The 21,015-nt window shown below is 52.3% G+C and overlaps 10 protein-coding genes across 10 annotated transcripts; 6 read left to right on the top strand and 4 right to left on the bottom strand.

Moving 5' to 3' along the window:
• Window positions 1–563: 563 nt before the first annotated feature.
• On the top strand, window positions 564–1,101 carry BO72DRAFT_494498 (Sm-like protein LSM2; the record flags this gene model as incomplete). The annotated part of the gene is made up of 3 exons (XM_040948474.1): window positions 564–577; window positions 671–921; window positions 1,070–1,101. 3 exons carry the CDS (start codon window positions 564–566, stop codon window positions 1,099–1,101), a joined length of 297 nt encoding a protein of 98 aa, XP_040803156.1.
• A 1,114-nt stretch (window positions 1,102–2,215) lies between these two features.
• BO72DRAFT_446443 (DNA cross-link repair protein PSO2) lies at window positions 2,216–5,320 on the top strand. Its single transcript, XM_040944296.1, has 2 exons — window positions 2,216–3,429; window positions 3,487–5,320. Exons 1-2 carry the CDS (start codon window positions 2,410–2,412, stop codon window positions 5,134–5,136), a joined length of 2,670 nt encoding a protein of 889 aa, XP_040803157.1. The 5' UTR covers window positions 2,216–2,409; the 3' UTR covers window positions 5,137–5,320.
• Window positions 5,321–5,542: 222 nt separating this feature from the next.
• BO72DRAFT_425435 (cytochrome P450) lies at window positions 5,543–7,862 on the top strand. The gene is made up of 4 exons (XM_040942909.1): window positions 5,543–5,720; window positions 5,881–6,248; window positions 6,302–7,108; window positions 7,162–7,862. The coding sequence occupies exons 2-4, from the start codon at window positions 5,947–5,949 to the stop codon at window positions 7,604–7,606; spliced, it is 1,554 nt and encodes a 517-aa protein (XP_040803158.1). The 5' UTR covers window positions 5,543–5,720; window positions 5,881–5,946; the 3' UTR covers window positions 7,607–7,862.
• Window positions 7,863–8,118: 256 nt separating this feature from the next.
• Window positions 8,119–8,707, top strand: BO72DRAFT_446445 (uncharacterized protein). Its single transcript, XM_040944297.1, has 4 exons — window positions 8,119–8,225; window positions 8,293–8,360; window positions 8,436–8,507; window positions 8,613–8,707. The coding sequence occupies exons 1-4, from the start codon at window positions 8,223–8,225 to the stop codon at window positions 8,692–8,694; spliced, it is 225 nt and encodes a 74-aa protein (XP_040803159.1). The 5' UTR covers window positions 8,119–8,222; the 3' UTR covers window positions 8,695–8,707.
• Window positions 8,708–8,854: 147 nt separating this feature from the next.
• BO72DRAFT_506184 (Zn(II)2Cys6 transcription factor domain-containing protein) lies at window positions 8,855–10,370 on the bottom strand (the record flags this gene model as incomplete). The annotated part of the gene is made up of 2 exons (XM_040949218.1): window positions 10,190–10,370; window positions 8,855–10,111 (listed from the first exon to the last, which is right to left on the bottom strand). Exons 1-2 carry the CDS (start codon window positions 10,262–10,264, stop codon window positions 8,855–8,857), a joined length of 1,332 nt encoding a protein of 443 aa, XP_040803160.1. The 5' UTR covers window positions 10,265–10,370.
• BO72DRAFT_53580 (NuoB/complex I 20 kDa subunit family protein) lies at window positions 10,133–11,596 on the bottom strand. Its single transcript, XM_040950496.1, has 4 exons — window positions 11,278–11,596; window positions 11,057–11,216; window positions 10,638–10,993; window positions 10,133–10,571 (listed from the first exon to the last, which is right to left on the bottom strand). The coding sequence occupies exons 1-4, from the start codon at window positions 11,303–11,305 to the stop codon at window positions 10,477–10,479; spliced, it is 639 nt and encodes a 212-aa protein (XP_040803161.1). The 5' UTR covers window positions 11,306–11,596; the 3' UTR covers window positions 10,133–10,476.
• On the bottom strand, window positions 11,429–13,168 carry BO72DRAFT_446446 (uncharacterized protein). Its single transcript, XM_040944298.1, has 5 exons — window positions 12,785–13,168; window positions 12,602–12,706; window positions 12,320–12,538; window positions 12,126–12,268; window positions 11,429–12,056 (listed from the first exon to the last, which is right to left on the bottom strand). Exons 1-5 carry the CDS (start codon window positions 12,953–12,955, stop codon window positions 11,627–11,629), a joined length of 1,068 nt encoding a protein of 355 aa, XP_040803162.1. The 5' UTR covers window positions 12,956–13,168; the 3' UTR covers window positions 11,429–11,626.
• A 91-nt stretch (window positions 13,169–13,259) lies between these two features.
• On the top strand, window positions 13,260–15,751 carry BO72DRAFT_446447 (amino acid transporter). Its single transcript, XM_040944299.1, has 7 exons — window positions 13,260–13,745; window positions 13,800–13,870; window positions 13,923–14,036; window positions 14,085–14,548; window positions 14,609–14,632; window positions 14,718–15,043; window positions 15,138–15,751. Exons 1-7 carry the CDS (start codon window positions 13,602–13,604, stop codon window positions 15,567–15,569), a joined length of 1,575 nt encoding a protein of 524 aa, XP_040803163.1. The 5' UTR covers window positions 13,260–13,601; the 3' UTR covers window positions 15,570–15,751.
• Window positions 15,752–15,987: 236 nt separating this feature from the next.
• BO72DRAFT_53646 (glycosyltransferase) lies at window positions 15,988–19,163 on the top strand. Its single transcript, XM_040950497.1, has 7 exons — window positions 15,988–16,294; window positions 16,359–16,944; window positions 17,001–17,237; window positions 17,296–18,060; window positions 18,115–18,667; window positions 18,721–18,859; window positions 18,917–19,163. The coding sequence occupies exons 1-7, from the start codon at window positions 16,147–16,149 to the stop codon at window positions 19,135–19,137; spliced, it is 2,649 nt and encodes an 882-aa protein (XP_040803164.1). The 5' UTR covers window positions 15,988–16,146; the 3' UTR covers window positions 19,138–19,163.
• Window positions 19,098–20,987, bottom strand: BO72DRAFT_446448 (uncharacterized protein). Its single transcript, XM_040944300.1, has one exon. It carries the CDS (start codon window positions 20,891–20,893, stop codon window positions 19,190–19,192), a length of 1,704 nt encoding a protein of 567 aa, XP_040803165.1. The 5' UTR covers window positions 20,894–20,987; the 3' UTR covers window positions 19,098–19,189.
• Window positions 20,988–21,015: the final 28 nt, after the last annotated feature.

Here is a 21,015-nt window from a genome sequence, read left to right on the forward strand (position 1 = left end):
TTGGTCACGTGTCATAGTTGTTATGCAGGAGCATGCTGTGGAAGAAAGATTGAGTGTCGCCACATTTTATATGTTGAGAGGCCGCGGTTGGGCTTGAACAATTTCCGAAATTCCATCTCAACCACACACCTTCTAATAGACCAAAGAAATTGAGCAAGCAACCCAGTCTTCGTATATGTATGGCTTGTTCGACAAGTATCCTATATTCAAGTGATTGTATAGCAAGTAGGATGTATTGAGGCGTGGGTGAAACAGTAAGGCTTACTAAGAAATGAGTCATCGAAGCGATAGCTGCCTCACGTGTCGGCTCTGATAAACGCAGAAACACCCGACAGTATCAATCAACTTACCCGCACAGGACTTATACAATTCGTTCATAACTCGATTCTTTCTTTTGCTCTCTTGTCTCAAAGCTCCCGGAAGAGCTTCTGTATTTATTCCATCTCTGTCTCCTGTTGGTAGCGACCCAGATTGCTTCCTCACATGCTGAATTGACCCCCGATAAATTGCGCCGAACATCCCCTCCCCCACACGCAAGACAGACAAGCTAGTCGACCGCAATCATGCTCTTCTTCAGGTAAATGGCTCCTGCGCGCCGCTACCCACCTATCGCTACCCCCTCACTCTCTCCATCACGTCAATGAGTTACTAAAGCCGAACCCCAAAACAGTTTCTTCAAAACCCTCACCAATCAGACCGTCACTATCGAGCTGAAAAACGACATCCGCATCCGCGGCACCCTCAAATCCGTCGACCAATACCTGAACATCAAGCTCGACAATGTCGATGTCCTCGACCTGGACAAATATCCGCACCTGTCGTCGGTCAAGAACATGTTCATTCGGGGTAGTGTGGTGCGCTATGTGATGTTGCCGCGGTCGGAGGTGGATATTGGACTGTTGGAGGATGCGACGAGGAGGGGTGAGTCCCCCCCCACCCAAATTGTTTTGCGGGAGCTTCGAGAAAAGGGGACACGATCATGCCCCGAGCCGGGAATGCCGGAGAGGCGGACATATCGATCCGAGATTCATTGAATAGTGCGCTAATTCTCTTTTGTCCGCTGATATAGAAGCTGCGAACCAGGCTGGGAAGGCCAAATAAGCGGGACAGATGAGAGAGATGACTTGAGCGACAGTGGGAGGATTTGAAGCGGAATTGGGAGGATCTGGATTGATATCGGACCTCGAGAGGACATATCCTCCGGGCTTTATGCTTTGGTCCCTTTTCTAAAGGGCGCATCATGTTATGGCACGGTCTACACTTTTTTTTTACGTTTCTCTTTTTATAATTCTATCATGATGTCATGCTGCACTGTTTCGTGGGAGATGGAGGGCTTTGTGCTTTATGCATGCTGGCCTGGTGATGGAGCTGATATTGCGGTGTGTATGGTGGTGACGAGGATCGGGTAAGGATAGCCCAAGGCTGGGAGGCAACGGCGATGATGATACCTTGACAAAGAAGGGAATGCGGACGGGGTGATGCTGGTCATGGGAGATGAACGTCGGGTTGACTTTATCTTCGAATATCTCTTCCTTCAACCATGTTTGGGGTGAGCTTGCAGGCATCGATGCGGGCAGGGCACAGGCTAGCCACACAGCGGCCACATGCCCAACATCAGCACTATACTTGGAGGACCTATGCTCTTGGCTCTTCAACACGCGGAAAGTGCTTGATGATTCAGTCGGCGGTCTGGTCTCATCCTGCTTAATCGACAGATACCTATTCCAGGTCTAGCTCCAGCATCAGACATGACTATCTCGCTTATGTCGCAAGTCAACATTTATATTCGATCGAATCCCTTCAACCTCTAACCCTAGCATACTCGGCGATCATTCTCCACTAGGAACGAAGACATAAATTATGCAGGACTAAAGTCGCACTGCTTACATAAAGGTCTTATGCACAGCAGGAGGGTGACCCCGCATTACTGACATTCAGGCATGACCAAAGGGAGGAATATTGTAGATTAGAGTATCTTGTACTAATTGAGCTCTTCTGATTTGAAGGATATGTAATGAGAACTCAACATGCACACATATAGTCTAATCTGAACATGAATTCAGTTATATCTATTGATTCTTTGTCCAACCATGATTGACATCATTGAGACAGTTGAAGCCATCATTTAATGGGTTGAATGCACGTGACTTCGTGTCGTGAAAATCGTCGAGGACGAGATCCAGCCGCGCCGCGCCTTCACCTTCCGCTTTCCGTCCTTGAGCTTCAACCTACAGTCGTTCCTGTTTGCTAGATAATGCAACAGATTTTCTTATATATCCAAATCTATACTCTCTTCCATACTTCGGATATACGAACATGCCAATTGACCTATCCTTGACCCAATAACCGTACCACACCTCCCTCTCGTCCCGATAGACCCTCTCGCATCTTCGAGGGACCGACAGCAGCATGGCAGGATCCGCCACCAAAAAAGGCTCAACGCCAGCCAAGGTCCCCTTCGGCGCCAAATCCCAGACCCCCGCGAAGCGCAACGGCAGTCTGCTGAACTTCTTCCAAAAAGCCGACGGACCGCCCAAAGCCACCTCCACCCAACCCCGGATCACTCAATTTGCCACCAAGACCGCCCGGCCGACCAGCAATGGCCACAGCAGCACACCGACGCTGCGCAGACAAGGGAGCTCCACAGCCAGCAACGGCGCAGGCGATCTATTTCTCGAGGACAAAAACCGGAACCGATCCGCAACCTACGCAACCCCCGAGCCGCAACGGACAGCACGGTCGAGGACTCCCGATGATATCTGGGAAGGCGAGCCGGAAACGCCGGCGCCAGCGACAGCAGCGACCGAAGAAGACCGCTACAACGAGAACGGATCCTCTGGCGTCAAGAAACGCAAGCTTGATTCCCCGTCCGCCGCCGGCGATGACGCAGCAGCAGCAGCACGAGCGAAGTCGTCCGATGCCAACGCTACCCCGGTAGCGGCGCCCGCGAAGAAATCCCGTCAACTTAGTGGTCCCTTCATCGACGAATCCGATAGCGAGGAGGAAGAGGACCTGGAGAAGTTCCGTGATTACGCGGATGGGCCATCGGTCGCATTAATAGACAAGCCCACTGCCAATGCGACAGAATCGCCCGCCGACACCGAGGAAGCAGATCCCACAGCTAAAACACGACCGACGCCCGCTGTTGAGACACCACCATCCTTGGTAAGAGAAACCACGAGCTACACCGAACCTGATGAATATACGAATTTTGACGATATGGAAGACGAGTTCCGAGGGGAAGAGAATTTCTTAGATGCCTTTGATGATGATTATGATGATGATGACGAACATGATAATCAAGTGAAGGAGGTTTTGATTGGATTGGAGGATTATAGTAATGGCCTGGATGACGACGGAAATACGTTTGGCTGTGAAGTGCCTATTTGTCCGATCTGTCAGACTAGTTTGACTGGTCTGAATGAAGCTGTAAGTTGTTCTGGTTACGAATTGCATGGGCATCATGGTAACAGTTGTTTTGTTCAGGATGTCTCGGTGCACGTCAATGACTGCTTAGATGGCAAGCCTAGTACAATACAGCCAAAATCCGATCCTACGGTCAAGTCTGAGCCTGAGATCGAACCAGATCCTGAAATCAAGCTTGAACCCGAACCGCCATCGAAAGCACTGACTCGTTCGGACCGGGCAGCGATTGCTCGCCCCGCACAGCGTGATCCTTACGCTTCCGGCGAGGCTGGGGCCAGGTCAGCCTTCTCTAAGCTCATGGCTGGAAATGCGGAGGATAGCGCCTGGGCAGCAGCAGCAGCCAATGAAGTGGCATCCAGAGGCAAGCAGGCATATCAACGGACCTGTCCGTTCTACAAAATCATGCCCGGGTTCTCAATATGCGTGGACGCGTTTCGCTACGGTGCTGTCGAGGGCTGCAATGCTTACTTTCTGAGTCACTTTCATAGTGACCACTACATTGGCCTTACGGGTTCATGGCGACACGGTCCAATTTACTGCAGTCGTGCGACAGCCAATCTCGTGTGCCAGCAGTTGAAAGTCAATCGTAAATGGTTGGTGCCACTCGAGTTTGAGAAAAGGACGGAGATCCCTGGCACGGGCGGAGCACATGTGACAATCATCGAAGCGAACCATTGTCCAGGAAGTGCCATTTTTCTTTTTGAAAAGACCATGGGATCTGGCCCATCGAAACGAACGCATCGGGTGCTTCATTGCGGAGATTTTCGCGCCTCGCCGCTCCATGTGCAGCATGCACTCTTGCGCCCGGAGGTTGTCGATCCCACCACAGGTCAGCGTCGTCAGCAACACATAGATGCTTGCTACCTAGACACCACGTATTTGAGCCCCAAATACGCCTTTCCAAGCCAGGAAGATGTCATACAGGCTTGTGCCGATCTTTGCGTGGAGCTGAACGAGGGACAGCAGAAAAGTAGCGGGCTTGCTTTCGGCTCATCAGGTCGCTCGCCTGGGATCGGGGGAGGGTTGATGAGCAAGTTCGTTTCCAAAGTGACAGGCTCTTCGGGGTCGCAGTCTTCGACATCGAGCTCAAGTGGCCGATTGCTGGTGGTGATCGGGACCTATAGCATTGGGAAAGAACGTATCTGTCTGGGAATCGCACGCGCTCTGAAGAGCAAAATTTTCGCCACCCCGGCCAAACAGCGGATCTGCGCCTGCCTGGAGGACCCAGAGCTGTCAGCGCTGTTGACGGATAACCCACGCGAGGCACAGGTGCATATGCAGACCTTGTTTGAGATTCGAGCGGAGACGCTGGCTGACTATTTGGACACGTTGAAGCCGCACTTCACGAAAGTGGTGGGCTTTCGACCGACCGGCTGGACGTACCGACCGCCCGCGGGACGTATGCTGGATAACCCTCCTGTGTCGACGGTGCTTCATTCGGCACATTGGCAGACACCGTTTTCGGCACGCGACCTCGTGCCCCAACGGGGCAGCACGCGGGAAAGTGCCTGTTTTGGGGTGCCGTATAGCGAGCACAGCTCGTTCCGGGAACTGACCATGTTCTGCTGCGCCCTTCGGATCGGACGGGTTATCCCGACCGTGAATGTGGGCAGTCAGAAGAGTCGTGAGCGTATGAAGGCGTGGGCTGAGCGATGGGAGGCGGAGAAACGGAAGAGTGGTCTGTACCAGGTCAAAGGCGAGCGGTGGTGACGCAGGGTGGCATTACTGTACATAATTTCATTGGACTCCGGACTTGTACATACATACCTTAGTAGTAGGAGGTTTCCAAACTCATGGACATAGGACACGAAGTCCCAATGAAGCAATATGCAACGAGCACGATCTCATTGGCAGAACCCTCTTGGGAGACTGACGTTCATCTCCATTCTGACTGGTTTGTGCATCCCAGAGGCATGAAATAGACTTCAATCTATCCCTGGATCGACAATCAACGGGGCTGATCCTGTTCCCCCACAAAGGAATAACCGTGATACCCGAGAGTTAAGCGGGGAGGAGATGTAGAGTCGGGGTTGGAGATCGGCTGGGGAGAGGCAGCCAGTGCCAGCCGCAGTAGTCGAGTCCGGGCTGTCACTCCCGATTTATCTCCCGGCTGGTTTTGATAGCCTCGGGGAAAGTTGTCCCTCCTTTCCCTTTTAAATCCCAGACCCTTCGGTCAACCCTCTATCAATCATCTGTCAACCTTCCTTTTCATCTTTTGATTCTTTGATGCTTATTCTATAAGATTTTGTCTTTCGATTCTCTCGATTAGGGACAATACCGGGAGTCTTCGCGAGGTAAGTGAGCGTGTGCCCAAAATAAATGCTGGGAATTCCGGCAAGGGATTCCCATTCCGTTCCTTCGGCAGTTGAGATCGGCTGTCATTCCTCCCTCACAATTCCACAATTCTTCCCTGTTAGTAGCAATTAGACTAACTGTCAGCCCACTCCCCCTCAGTTCACTACTCTATTACTCTATTACCCCGGATTTTCGTCGAATATCCAATCAGACCGGTCGGCCGCCATGATTGCCGACCTGCTCTCGCTGCAGGCCACCCCTTACCTTTTCTTGGGCTTGGTGGCCATCTACTATCTCCTCCCCTACTTACAAGTCTGGCGTCTACGTGATATTCCGTCTCCTGGCTTCGCTGCCTTCTCCAACTTCTGGCTCCTCCTCCAAACCCGTCGCGGATCCCGTTTTCTCGTTGTCGATGATGCCCACAAACGCTATGGCAAACTCGTCCGCATCGCGCCCCGCCATGTCTCCATCGCCGATGACAACGCGATCCAGGCTGTTTACGGTCACGGAAATGGTTTCTTGAAGGCGTACGTTGTCTTTTATATATTTTTAGGGGATCCGACTCACGCAAGTGATACAGGGACTTTTACGATGCCTTTGTTTCCATCCGTCGCGGTCTGTTCAACACACGCGACCGTGCGGAGCACACCCGCAAGCGCAAGACCGTCTCGCACACCTTCAGTATGAAGTCTATCGGCCAGTTCGAGCAGTACATCCACGGCAACATTGAGCTTTTCGTTAAGAAGTGGACGAACATGGCCAACACCCGGCGCGACCCCCGCACCGGCTATGCCAGTCTCGATGCTCTCAACTGGTTCAACTATCTGGCTTTCGATATTATCGGAGATCTTGCTTTCGGTGCTCCCTTTGGTATGCTTGAGAAGGAGCAGGATATCGCTGAGATCCGCAAGACTCCGGATTCTCCTCCTTCCTATGTCCAGGCTGTTGAGGTGCTCAACCGCCGTGGTGAAGTCTCCGCCACCCTCGGCTGTTACCCCGCGCTGAAGCCGTTTGCCAAGTACATTCCCGACCGCTTTTTCAGGGATGGTATGGAAGCCATTGAGAACCTGGCTGGTATTGCTGTCGCTCGAGTCAACGAGCGTCTGCGTCCCGAGGTGATGGCCAACAACACTCGCGTGGATCTCCTTGCTCGTCTTATGGAAGGAAAGGACGGGAATGGTAACAAGCTTGGTCGCGAAGAGTTGACTGCCGAGGCCCTGACCCAGTTGATTGCCGGTTCCGATACTACCTCCAACACCTCCTGTGCTATCCTATACTGGTGCATGCGCACCCCTGGTGTGATTGAGAAGCTCCACAAGGTTCTCGATGAGGCTATTCCCAAGGACATCGAGGTGCCCACTCACGCTATGGTCAAGGAGATTCCTTAGTACGTTTCCTCCCTCTTATCGTTGTCATTTACAGGTTCTAACTACCGCACAGCTTGCAATGGGTCATCTGGGAGACCATGCGTATCCACAGCACCTCGGCGATGGGTCTTCCCCGTGAAATTCCCGCTGGCAACCCTCCCGTCACTATCTCCGGCCACACCTTCTACCCGGGCGACATTGTCTCTGTGCCGAGCTACACTATCCACCACTCCAAGGAGATCTGGGGCCCTGACGCCGACGACTTTGTCCCCGAGCGTTGGGACCCTGCCCGTCTCACCGCCCGCCAGAAGGCCGCGTTCATTCCCTTCAGCACCGGTCCCCGTGCCTGCGTTGGTCGCAACGTTGCTGAAATGGAGCTTCTCACCATTTGCGGTACCGTGTTCCGCTTGTTCGAGTTCGAGATGCAGCAGGATGGACCCATGGAGAGCCGCGAGGGCTTCCTGCGTAAGCCTCTTGGGCTGCAGGTTGGCATGAGAAGGAGACAGATCGGCGCTTAGCTTGGTGCTATACAATTGGGCTAGTGCGTTTGAGTTGGATTTGGCGAACCGAAATTGCATGTTTGAGGGAAGGATGGATGTCATTATGTATAGATGGATGATATGATGAGATGACAATCTAGCTATGAGATAGCTCTGCACATATATATGTACTTTATGTTGTTTGACGTGTATACGCATTCTAGGCATTCAGCCGTGGGGGATATGAATTGTCTGTGCGCGAGTAGGAATTGGATATCAGATCGGGGCTGCATCGAGCATGGAGAGGATATCTCATAGTATTGCTGGAGAACTTGTTGGCTACCTTATTTGACGGGCAGATCGCCGATATCAGAGTGATATACTAGATCTCTTTCGATCGAGTGCGAGACAGAGTACACGCCGATTATGTACATAGTGAGAATACCCATCATGGATGATACGTAGCGTGGGTTCCACAAGCGGTAATTATCACGCTGATCATCGTATTTGTCACTTTTAGCCTCGGAACAACCACCACCACCACCAGCAATTGGAAACCTCAACCGCACCTCGCAAGAAGACTATCTACATAGCACATTATTCAAACCCCACCAACAGCCCCACAGAATCCGCATTCGCGATGTCCACCCAAAGCATGGTAAGTAACCGACCCTCACCTCTCGTCGCTGAGGATTCTTGCACAGCATACTAAAATCCCAAACCAGTCCGTCCAATTCCGCTACGCCGACGACATGGGATTCGGCACGGAGGAGACCCGCGATCAGGTGAAGAGGTATGGTATAAGTACCAGCCTGTGCTGGAAACCCCTTATCGCTGTGTCACATCGATCGAAACCAACCGACTACAGGATCATCCAAGCAGACACCGGCTCCGACATCTGGGCGAGTACGCGGAATATCCCCCCGACTCACTTTTTGACGTAAGTTTCACCCTGGAAATCGTTAAGTTTATGGAAGGGTGGGGGAAAAGGAGGGAATTGTCGGTTTTGGCTGAGATTGCTTATTTGTTTTGAATGGTGGTTCAGACTCTCTGGGAAAGCAGTTGAGGAGCTGCGGGCGGTGGATGGGGTGGTGGTTTTGCGGGCTGAGGGGGTGGATTCTTCCTAGTGATGGACCGCTGGTATTTTTGGTTGGGGGGTTATTGTCGCTATTAGCAGTATGCATGTGTATAAGATTATATGGTGCTTCTTCTTATGGCTCACTGAAGAACAACACTACTACCCAACTCTCTAGCTGTGAATAAGCTTTGCTTATAATGTAGTACAACTCATTCCCCCTCAATCTCTCCCCAAACCCACCTCAACGCCACCCTCCACTCTTCCTCCTCCCCCTCGGCCTTGAGGAAGTCACACACCGTCTGCAACACCTGTCGGCCCCACCCAGCAATCCACCACCGGTGCCGCAGCACATGCAGCACTACGCAGTAATGCGCGAGAATGACTAGTGCCAGCGGTCTGCGGTGCCGCAGGAGATCGAGGAACCCGGTGGGTAAGGAGCAGATCCAGAGGAAGCTGGCGGAGACGAGATCTTTAGGGGTGGTGGGGTCGTTGTCGTCGTGCTTTGCGAGGAGGTGGGCGAGGTGGGTGATGGTTGTGAGGTAGATTAGGCGTTCTCCAGAGGAGTAATCTCCAGAGGAGGAGGTGGAGGAGCGGGTCAGGGAGTGGTTGAGGTGCTGGAGGAGGATTGTGATTGCTTGGCGGGAGGAGGGGGATAAGTTTGGGGGCAGATGGTTCTTGAGGGTGTTGGTGTTGTCGTCATGATCGAGGTGGAGAAGATCCCCCATCTCGCTTGTGCGGAGGTGCGGGATGGTCGGCGTGGAGAAGGCCATCATTTTGTGGATGTGGGTGAAGATGTTGAGGAGGTCATCGAGGGCGTTTTGGTGATGGTCTTGTGTGACTGCTAGGGGGAAAGCAAACGCGAAGCCTACTAGTAGGCAGGAGAGGGCGAAGGTGGTGGTTTTGTTGGTGTCGGTGTCGGTGCTGATGGAGAGGGCTTGGGTGAGGAGGGTGATCGCGGCGCTTTGGTGGTGTTCTGCCGCTACTATCAGGCTGCTTTTCTGGTGGTCTTGGCTAGGTGCTAAGGTGGACTGCTGCAGGGCGAGGTGGAGGGAGGAGACGGCGAGGAGGCCGTGGAAGAGCTGCGGGCATCTGAGGGCTTGTTGTGGGATCACGGTTTGCCAGATCCGGCCGTCGATCGGCGTGCGGGCGATGGAGTGGCAGGTAGAGGTGGTCCAGTTGAGAAAGAGGGGGTGGTGATGAGGTGAGCTCTTGATAGGTGGGAACGATGGGGGTATTGGTGTCATCAGGAGAGGGTCTTGGTGAGTGCCCTTCAAGTTTGCCGGTCTGGTCATAGGGTTTGGGGTTTGTCGATGGAGCGCCGGGCCCCGGGTTGATGCCGATGCTTTACGGTTTGCATGGGCTACATGAATGGATTGCTGTGTCCAGAGCCAGGGCCCTGAGGCAGCATAGTGGCAGATCTCTTGTCGCTTAATGCAATTGGAGCAATCAGGCCGCTTTTCGTCGCACTATACGGCATGATCATGGAACAGTAAGCAGAGGCTACCTTATCTTCAGACACCAGGGCTGGTCCGCTTTTAACCTGCCTTGACACTTCGCTGTTTGCATCGCAGACAACCGTGGTGCGACTTTTTCTTCTGTTCCCTCTTCTGGCCACCCATGAGGACACTATGCTTTACGAAGCCTACTTATTAATGAGGTTTGGATTGGTATGGTGGTGATTTGCAAGAGGAGAATTGGTGACGAAAAGAATTCATGCTCCCCCGCAAGAAGTCAAACCTGGTCCTGTGATGACTAAGTTTTTCTTTACTTTTGGAACAATCTGTCATTCTAAAACCAACTACACATCTTCAAAACAAGGAACTAACGCGACTCAGCGCCTATACCACATCCGAGTCAATTTTCTATGCCGAATTTTCTTTTGTACCAAGGAAATCCCATACAGCAACGCTTCGGCCGTTGGCGGACCTATAGAGTCATCAGTCATCGGCAAGTCCTTCATGGAACCTCTAGCCCGCGGAGGATAGCGCTCACATCCTGGTACATATACATCCACCGGAACAATCCGATCGCAACCTCGGACCACGGAGTAACTATAGTGATAATACCCACCCCCATTCGCGCAGCTTCCCATACTGATCACAAATCGTGGTTCGGGCATTTGATCGTATACCTGTCGGAACGCTGGCGCCATCTTGTTCGTTAGCGTGCCGGCCACGATCAGAAGATCCGCCTGTCGAGGGGAGGCCCTAAATAGCATCCCCAGGCGTTCTATATCGTAGCGAGGACCGGCCGCATGCATCATTTCCACGGCACAGCACGCCAGGCCGAAGGTCATGGGCCACAAGGAGCCCTGAAGAGCCCAGTTGGCTACCTGGTCCAGGGTGGTGCTGGACGCATCTCAGTCAGACGGGGCTGGCGGAGAGGAAATGAAGGTTTGTGGGAGTACTGACAGGGCATATTGAATGGAGCTTTGGTCTTGATCGTGCGTCGCAAGGGCGACTTCTTTTCGGGGACTTCCACTGGCCGTCAGAGACGAGTGAGGTCGCTTGTCTATCGGTCTTTGGTATTGGAATGGCGTGACTCTCCTGCTGAGAAGAAGCTGCAAGCTTCCTTGAGAAGTGGAATATGTTAGAAATCTGATTCGAGGGTGGTCGCTTATCGCACCTCTTACCTGCTATAGATCTTCGAGAGAGGGGCATATCGTAGGGTACTTGGGGTGAAGGTTTCGGCGCAAGCCACGAGCGTTGAAAAGCATTTCAGAAAAGCCCTCGTCACAGCCCTCGTCACAGCCCATATATCTTATTGAGATCATGGTCTAATAATGACAACTCAGCCAGCTGCTGATTCTTTCGGCTGTGAGACGAAGCCAGGCACTGTACTTTGGCTGCAAAGAGTATATCTTACGAATGTTACCGCTAGTAAGATAGCTGGTCGACATACCACATTAGGCATTCATTACGAGATTCTCCGTAGTGGCCCGTCGTACCAGACAATACACACCCCCGAGCACCCTTCTTCGTCTATCTTTTCGAATCCACTGGCTTCATCTCGATCGTCTCATACCGCAACGACCATTCTCGGGTCTCCTGAATGATCCACTCTTGAGAGTCTCGATGACTCGAGTCTCCCACAGCCGTCCTGTCCCAATTCTTTTGCCGCGAGGCTTCCGACCCTCCTTTCCCCGAAGTAGCATGAGACCTTTCCACGGTCGCTGATGCCGTGCTGGGCTGATGGTAATAGCTACTACCATCTTGTCCAACTGTGCCTTGACCCCAACCAGTATTAAAGGCCACAACGAACGGTTTGAGACAGGGCAATGTCGCTGCCATGATACTGCAATGCAAGAGGACCTGAGTCAGGATGACTGCGTCGGAGATGTCGAGAAGGAGGTCGTTGGTATGTGCAATGGTGTTTAGCGTGGTTTGCCGCACGATAGAAAGGATGACAATTCTAGGCATCCAGAGATCAGAAGCTGACTTTCATCAAGGCAGGGGACTTTTGAAAGAGTAGACGCCCTACCCGATTCTCGTCCCAAACGCGCCAATAACACCAGCCTTCCGCATTCGTGTCAAGCGGATCGGCCAGACAAGATACAAACTGAGGATAAGCAACGAAAGTTCGGTTATGACATCTAGAACGGTAATCGCTTGCCAGCGAGCGAGCTAGGATTGTCGTCAACTTGGAAGCCATTCACAAACCGAGCAAGGACTTACAATGTTCGCACATTGGTCGATGAGCCACGGGTGACGAAATGGACATTTCAAAGAGACGATCAAGATCGATACCACCGCCCATAGGACAATGCCCGCCATCACTCCCACGCATGCCCTCAGATATGATCTTTCTCTTCCCAGACGTTGCAAGAGAAAGAGAACCGACAGTTTGGCTGCACAATGGCCAGCCAGGAACAGAAGATTTGTAGCATATAAATCCTAGACGAGTCAGTCAAGCCGGCGCACAATGCTCGGTCTGTTATTCCATCAAGTGGAGTATACCTGTTCAGCGAGGTCGATTTGAGGCGCCCTTTGGTGGTTCTCTGTGCTTCCCAATCCATCGTTGACACCTTTCATCGTTACCCCGACATTAGCGATCCCCATCATCTATCCACATACTCAGATCTCAGTATATTTCAGATCTGTCGCGTTACCCAGATATCTGGCGCATGGCTCAGTACTCACAGCACCAAATATAGCCATCAGATCGTCCAGTCCCCACGGCCCTATGATAGCCAAGCGCATGTAGATGCGAAAGAGGCTGACCAGGACCATCCAAGACATGAAGAGAGTGGCGACAACGACCACCAGACCACGACGGTCTGTGTCGGAGATCACATAGGCTGCTTGTGGCATATCGACTGATCCATACTTCTGCTGTCGCAGCGGCAATGTGATTGTGCTTGGGAGCAGCGAGAGACCTTTCTGTCAATTTGCAACTGGCTCATGTTTGATAAAATCGGAGATTGACACCACCCCTATTCGACAATATTGCCAAAACTCTTTGATCCTTGTCCACTGGAGTCGGTCGAACATAACCGAGGAAAAATTCGCGCAGACCGGGGTGCGTCTCCCCATTGTCTGATCTAAAACAGGACTAACAGGGATGGATATAAGTAATTAATTATGCCATCTACAGAAACGTGCTGAGCAGTGCCCTCCTGCAGCGAAATTCGTGGCACAGTCAATCTACATAACGACGGGGATTTTAGTGTGCATAAGTGCCGTTGCATTTGCAGGGATACTGCGGGATAAGCACTTTGGGAAATTGGCCCGCGGAGGTCACACAATCAATTGTTCCCAACACTTAGTTTAGCTGCTGATGGACCACTTCAGTATATTAATCTTACCCGTCAATGGAATGTCCAGACCTGCCGGCCCATGGATACTCCGTGCTATGATGGTCACGTTAAGTAGGGGGGATCCCCTCCTCCGGGAATTGTGCGCTCTTCTCTGCAGTCTACCCTCGGCTTAAGTACTCTCACCCGCGCATTCAGCTATAATGTCGACTACCACGGAGAAGGCACCGGACTTTTCTACGTACTCATCCCCTGGCGAATATGAGAGTTCCACGACTACGAGAAAAGATGGCACGGTACAAGATCGAAAGGATATGTGGCGTGTAGGCAGAGAACAGGAATTGAACGTGAGCATACCACCTTGGTCAATGCAGCCTGTGAATGAGATCTAACTTGATCAGCGAAACTTTCGACTTCTTTCCGTTGTCGGGTTCAGTGCAGTTCTGATGTGTACCTGGGAAGCCGTCTTGTTGTACGTTTGCCGAGTAGCATGTACTGCACCTTTGACTAACTGGGCCGGACAGCGGTGCTTCGTACGGCCTCACAGATGGAGGGAAGGCAGGAATGATTTATACCTATCTCGGGGCAGTGATTGGCTTCAGCTTCGTGATTTTATCGATGGCTGAAATGGCCTCCATGTGAGTGATTCAATACAGGTGGATGCGTATAGTTGCTGACCACTTCAGGGCCCCGACATCTGGCGGACAGTATCATTGGGTTTCGGAGTTCGCACCCCCCAGTAAACAACGCTTTCTCAGCTATCTCACCGGTTGGGTGTGTGTCTTGGGCTGGCATACAGGAATCGCAGGCTGCTGCTACACTGTCGCCAACATGTTGGTCGGCTTACTCGCGATCAACTACCCTGACAGTTATGTTTATCAACCGTGGCATGTAACGCTGATCGTGATTGCTGCAGCTCTAGGGGCACTGTTGTTCAACACACTTTTTGCCCAGAAGCTGTCTTTCATCGAGGGTATTATTCTGATCGTGCATTGCTTTGGCTTTTTCGGCATCTTGATTCCGCTGTGGGTGTTGTCGCCCACAGCCGCTGCTTCGGAGGTCTTTGGCTCGTTTGAGGACAATGGATCGTGGGGTAATATGGGGCTTGCGTGCTTAGTAGGGCTGACAGGGCCAATTTACGCCCTTATCGGTATGTCGAAGTCTTACTTGGCTACCTATTTCTTCATACTGATTCAATCGTGTCATCTAGGCCCCGACTCTGCTGTGCACATGTGTAAGTTCCTTAGCCGTGGCCCCCGTCCCTTACTAGGATCTGGAACTGCATCTAGTTTCCTTGTCAAATACTAAAACCTCACCAGCCGAAGAAATCCGAGATGCCTCCCGCGTCCTCCCCGTAAGCATGGTTAGCACCTTGATTCTGAACGGGACCACTGGCTTCATCATGATCATCACCTTTGCCTTCTGTCTCGGCAACATTGAAGAGGTCATGGCCAGTCAGACCGGATTCGCCTTTATCCAGGTCTTCTGGAACGCCACTGGCTCGACCCGCGCAGCCACTGGGATGACGGTCGTTATCATGATCATGCAGTTCTGTGCTGCCATCAGCAACATTGCTACGACCTCGCGACAAATTTACGCATTCGCGCGTGACCAAGGCCTGCCGTTTGCTGGATTCTTCTCAAAGGTACAGCATCCGTTGCCCTATCCGAATCAATATCTGTTTGATCCCGGAACAGTGTGACAACGCAAAAGTCCAAAGATTAATGCATGAAAATCAGATTCACCCGACCCTCAAAGTACCTCTCAATGCCTTATGCGTCAGCATGGTTATTGTGACCCTCCTCTCCCTCATCAACATTGGTTCCGCGGTCGCCTTCAATGCCATTATGTCACTAGGCACGGCTGCCTTGCTTTCCTCCTACCTAATTTCGATTTCATGTGTGCGTCTCCGGCGATGGAGAGGCGATTATCTCCCTCCGGCACGGTGGAGTCTTGGACGCGCCACGCCGTTCATCGACACAGTCTCAATCCTTGTGCTGGTTCTGATTCTAACATTTAGTTTCTTCCCTCTCACCAACCACCCCGATGCTGCGGACATGAATTGGAGTATTGTGATTTTCTCGGGGGTGGTGCTCTTGGCTGTGGGCTATTATATGCTATATGCGAAGCATCAATATCGGGGGCCAGTGACTAGGGTCAGAGCTGAATAGAGGCTTTTAGATGGAATGGATTAGTAGGTAGTATGCCTACAATGAACAGCTGCCTCTCCCGCAGGGGAAAATGTATAGAAACCGCCACCTGACTCGGTCTGAAATGAATGGGATTTATTGCACTGTTGAATAGCGCGGAACTCATTATCCAATGGATTTGCTGCCCGCGGGCGCCTGTTTTGTTCTTACCGCTTGCGGCTGGGCATGTCTCCCCGGAGCTCACAGCTTGACCCAGGCCTCTTTCTGAATCTCTACTCATCCAGTACCCATCAGCTTGAACAGAAGATGAATGACGTCGTGCGTGGGTGTTGTGTAGGGGGGCCGCATGCTGACAAGTTGACAACCAAGGATCTTAGGACATGATTATATATCAACATGTCGGAAACAGTGCACGAACCGTGGTTCGGCCACTGCACGAGACTCCCAGATCGGCCCAGATCGAGATCGAACACGACTAACGCCACGGAGCCAGGAATCCTGATAAGCAATTTGTCATGCACATCTGCTGTCTGAAGAATGCTAGGATAAAGTCAAGCAAGGACTGTTGGACAAGCATGGTGACCTTGTTTGTCCGGACATGAGATCTCAACCCATCCCATCCCAGGCTCCCAGGCTCCCAGATCAGCAACTTTCAGTCATGACGGAGACGATCAATCCTCAATTATGCGAGGCGAAGGCGCTCAAGGCCCTCATTCCGGGCCTTCTAGCAGAGAGTGCGGTTACAGGTATCACTCTCGATTTCGAACATCAATCATGGGTACGGTCGCTAATTTCATGAATGGTTCTTAGATGATGGACGCCTGCTCGTCGACCTACAAGAGAATTGTCCCCGGCTTGCGGGCTTCCTCGATGTCCTCCGGCGCCAGGCTGAGCATCATCGTCCCTGGATGCCGGAAGACAGCATGATGCGGTTTCCGCTCCGGTTGAATGTGGTCATACACGTCGTGGGGTCTCGCGGGGATGTGCAACCTTTCATTGCGCTTGGACAGGAATTACAGAGACACGGTCATCGCGTCCGATTAGCCACGCACCTAGTATTCCGAGATTTTGTGCGCGCTCATGACTTGGAGTTCTTCAACATTGGCGGGGACCCGGCGCAGCTTATGTCGTTCATGGTCAAGAACCCCAACCTGGTGCCCAAGGTGGAAGCGATCACGCAGGGGGATATTAGCCGACGGCGGAAGGATGTGCGAGAGATCCTTGGTGGCTGCTGGCGGTCGTGTTTTGAGCCCGGCGAAGGCATTCACCCCTTCAATCCGGCTGAGTGTACCGGTGCGCCGCCATTCGTCGCAGATGCTATCATCGCCAACCCCCCGAGCTTCGCACACATTCACTGTGCGGAGAAGATGGGGATTCCTCTTCATTTGATGTTTACGTGGGTTGTTCTAGGGTGGTGGTTGTTTTGTCGATAAATGCTTACATAGAGCACAGGATGCCATGGTCGCCCACGCAGGCCTTTTCACATCCACTGGCGAAAGTTCGCTCGACAAATACTAAATCGTCAGTAGGCAAGCTGATGTCATACATGATAGCGGAAACGGTGATATGGCAGGGCGTGGGTGACTTGATCAACGAATTCCGCCGGCATGAGTTAGGACTGGAGCGGCTGGATTCTATGCGTGCGCCCAGCCTTCTTTCTCGGCTGAGAATACCTTTCACATATCTTTGGTACGTACAATTGGAGGATATCTATTCGTTGGAAGCTCGAGTTAACCGGGGTGTTTAGGTCTCCTTCCCTCTTGCCGAAGCCTGACGATTGGCTCTACCATATCGATGTGGTTGGGTTCTCCTTTGTGCCGCATGATGACAAGTATGAGCCGCCTCAAGATCTAGTCGAATTTCTTGAAGCTGGAACACCACCGATCTACATCGGGTTTGGATCAATTGTCGTCGACGACCCGGAAGCACTCACGCAGACTATTCTCGAGGCCGTTCGAATGTCCGGTCAGCGGGCAGTAGTCTCCAAAGGTTGGGGTAATATCGGTGCTGATGAGGCTGATGACCCGAATGTGTACTTCCTAGGCAATTGTCCGCACGACTGGCTGTTCTCCCGAGTCTCATGCGTTGTCCATCATGGTGGTGCAGGAACGACAGCAACCGGGTTAGCCCTGGGCCGGCCCACTGTCATCGTTCCATTCTTCGGTGATCAGCCTTTCTGGGGAATGCTTGTTGCCTCCAATGGTGCGGGGCCTGCACCAATCCCCTTTAAACTATTGACAGCCGATAAGCTTGCGGGCGCAATTCGGCACTGCATGGAACCCGAGATCAAAGAACAAGCCAAGGTCTTGAGCTGTAAGATTCAAGCCGAGCAAGGTGCCGCAGCGGCAATGGACAGCTTTCATAAGCACTTGAGCCTGAATAGGTTGAGATGCGCTTTGTGCCCTGATCGTCCGGCTGTATGGCGAATCCAGCACACAAGCATTTTTCTCAGTGCATTCGCTGCTGCAGTCCTCGTCCACTCGAAGCAGCTAGACCCAAAGAACATCAAGTTGTACGTACGCTCTCTTGCACTTCCATGGTTTTTCTGTAGACTCATCTTCGACAGGCTTCGAATTAAATCCTACGATACGAACCTTGATCCGGGCGTTCCAGGCCTTCCCGGAGCTGAGATGTTCGCTGGGTCTCTCGCTAACTTCTTCACCGGCTTGGTCGAGATGCCCGTTCAACTAGTGCAAAACTTTGCACGGTCGCGTTCCATCAGATTCGCCGAGAGGTATAGTCTCTCGAGCTATTGCGCGACGCAAGCGCCGGTCTCCCCGTCGCGCTCGACAACTCTGGCAGATAAGTCTGAGACTCGTCAACGATCAGACTCGGGCATCTCCATCGCTCCTTCAAGTAATTCGCTAAAATCATCCTCGAGCCAGAGCTCCCTGGACATGCCGACCATGAACCGTGGCACGGCGTCTGTGAGTAACGTACTCATCAATTCTGGCTACACTGGGCGTCAATTGTTGGACTGGATCATTGAGATCCCAATGAGCGTTACATTCTTATTGTGCCATACATTCCACAATGCTCCTCGATTCTATCACGACCAAACTGTGAGAGAGGCGCCCATAGCCACGGGAGTCAAGTCAGGATTTGTCGCAGCTGGCCAGGTCAGATTCGCGTATGACGTATCGCGTTGCCACAAATGGCTAACGTGTCACAGGAGTTCGTGTACAGCTGGTACGATGGGATCACTGGTGTCGTGACTCAACCTCATCAAGGATGGGATAGCAAAGGCGCTTCCGGTCTAGCATCCGGGGTGGGCAAGGGAATTGGAGGATTGTTGATCAAACCTCAAGCAGGTAGGCTTCAAATGGCTTCCCTGGTCTGACGTGCGCCAGACTGACTGTTACGTACAGGTCTATGGGGCTTGCTGGGATACCCTCTCAATGGGGTTCACCGCAGCATTGCCAATTCCTATGGGAAGAATCGACGATGTTGTGTAGTAAAATCACGCATTGCCCAGGGCATCGCAGAACTCCAGTTGGCCTCGGACGGTCAGCGAGCAGCCGTTCTCGCGCGATGGAAGGATCATTACGAACAGAAGGTCAAGGCTAAACTAGAAAAGAGAAATCGATAGCAGAGCAGCATTTCAAGCGAGATCAACTCAGCATTTTTTCACAACGAACGATTTACAGATTTATTCCCTGAGCCAGCACATTCACCACCTTCTCTTGAAAGTCCAAGGCAAGCCCTGCATCTCCGTCGCGGAAATTTCCTGTCAGACAATCTATCGTGGCCTGGGCATAACCGTCGCCCATCTCCTTTGGCAGATTCTGCTGGGCTAGCGCAGTCAAATCCGAGGCGACCTTTTTAGGCTTTGGTAGTCGTCCGGTCTTTTCTGCGTCGCGGATTTTGGGCTCCATCAATCGAGACAATGTCACCCAAAGACCGATCTCTAACAGCACTACACCCAAGGCGTAAATGTCATGGCGCCGTTGAAACTGTCGGGTGGGCTTTCCCTGCCGTTCAGGATGACGGTAGAGGTTCGCTTCGGGCTCGAAGTCCCCACGCATGTCCGTGCCCTGTTGCTCGGACCGTGCGTAGCCCCAGTCACCCAGGTATGCGAGGATTCGTTCTTGAGACTTCGGGGTGTTTGACAGTCGGTGCGCCTGAAGACCCGAGGCGCGGACGCCTGCTGGAGTCTGCAAAAACAAGAGGATTCCTTTGCTCCAGACATTCTTGTGAACCCACTTCGAGGCATGAACATTCAGCAGGGTCACTGCGAGGCAATGCGCCATGCTGAACCTATCATTCAAGGATGGCCGTTTCAGTGGTCGTTTGTTCTCCCGATCTACAGCGTTGATAAAGCTATGGAGGGTGGTGAGTTTCGATGTCGCTGCTGTGTCTTGATACTGATCCACCTCGTCGGACGTTGGAAGCTTATAGAGGAAGACGTTGCGCTCCTCTTCCGGTTGGTCGATGAACCCTAGACACTCCATCGCATAAATCTGAGGTGGCTCCAACCCTGGTTCAGCCTCGGAGGACTTGTGGCTATTGAAGGTGCTGTTTTTCAGAAGCCAAGCTAGATTGCGAATGGGCTCCTTCAACTCTTCGATCTCATCGGGCTCCAGATCACCACCTTTTAACATGCCTTCATACTCATGAAATTCTATAACCACCGTCGTGCCGGATGTTGAGCCGGATGGCGTCCATCGTCCCAGCTGATAGCCGCCCGACACATTACCTTCCTCACTGACTTGGCCTTCCAAGCTTTGAAAGTCGGCCGGGGCATGCGCTTCGACCAATTTTCGCCGCTTGATCACGGGTTCCAGCCCGGTCGCCTTCAGGCCCTGATCGTTCTCATCCACTACCCTGGACAGCGTGTCCTGGGACAGATGCTGCATCAAATTGCGCAAGTCGGCTGACCAGTCGGTGTAGGCTTCGAGTATCTTGTGCAGCCGTTTCTTGTCGAACAACGACCAATCGTAGCCCTTCAACTTCAGGGACATGGCTTTGATCTTGATGCGATGCAGGAGTGATTCCTTGACCTGCTCGGGTTTTTCTAATCCTTCATCCTCATCATCGCCCATGACAAGGCCATACTTGACAGCCACAAGCTCATACTCAGTCAATGTCTTGCGCATTTGAACAAGCAGGCCCTCGATGGTCTGTGCAATGAAAGGGTCGAGTTTGCCCGGCAGGAGTAGGCCATGATCTGGATGAACAAAAATGCGACGGAAAAAGAGCAGGGTCGAGAGCTGCACGTTCAACTTCAGGCGGACTTGTGCTCGGTCCTCATCGAAGGACTTGATGTCGGAGATAACGCCTTGGATAAAAACGGTTACTTGGTAGGCTTGCGTGATGGCCGTTACCGCTGTGCCATAAACATCCATTTTGAGTGCGATCGCTTGGTCGTTGCAATTGATTGAGACCGAATGATAGATGAAAAGAGCACAGACAGCACAGAGGGGAGGGGGTTGGGGGCTGACAAGATGTCATAAATGTCAGACGCGGC

Source organism: Aspergillus fijiensis (genome assembly GCF_003184825.1).
Source record: "Aspergillus fijiensis CBS 313.89 unplaced genomic scaffold BO72scaffold_14, whole genome shotgun sequence".
Classification (NCBI taxonomy): domain Eukaryota; kingdom Fungi; phylum Ascomycota; class Eurotiomycetes; order Eurotiales; family Aspergillaceae; genus Aspergillus; species Aspergillus fijiensis.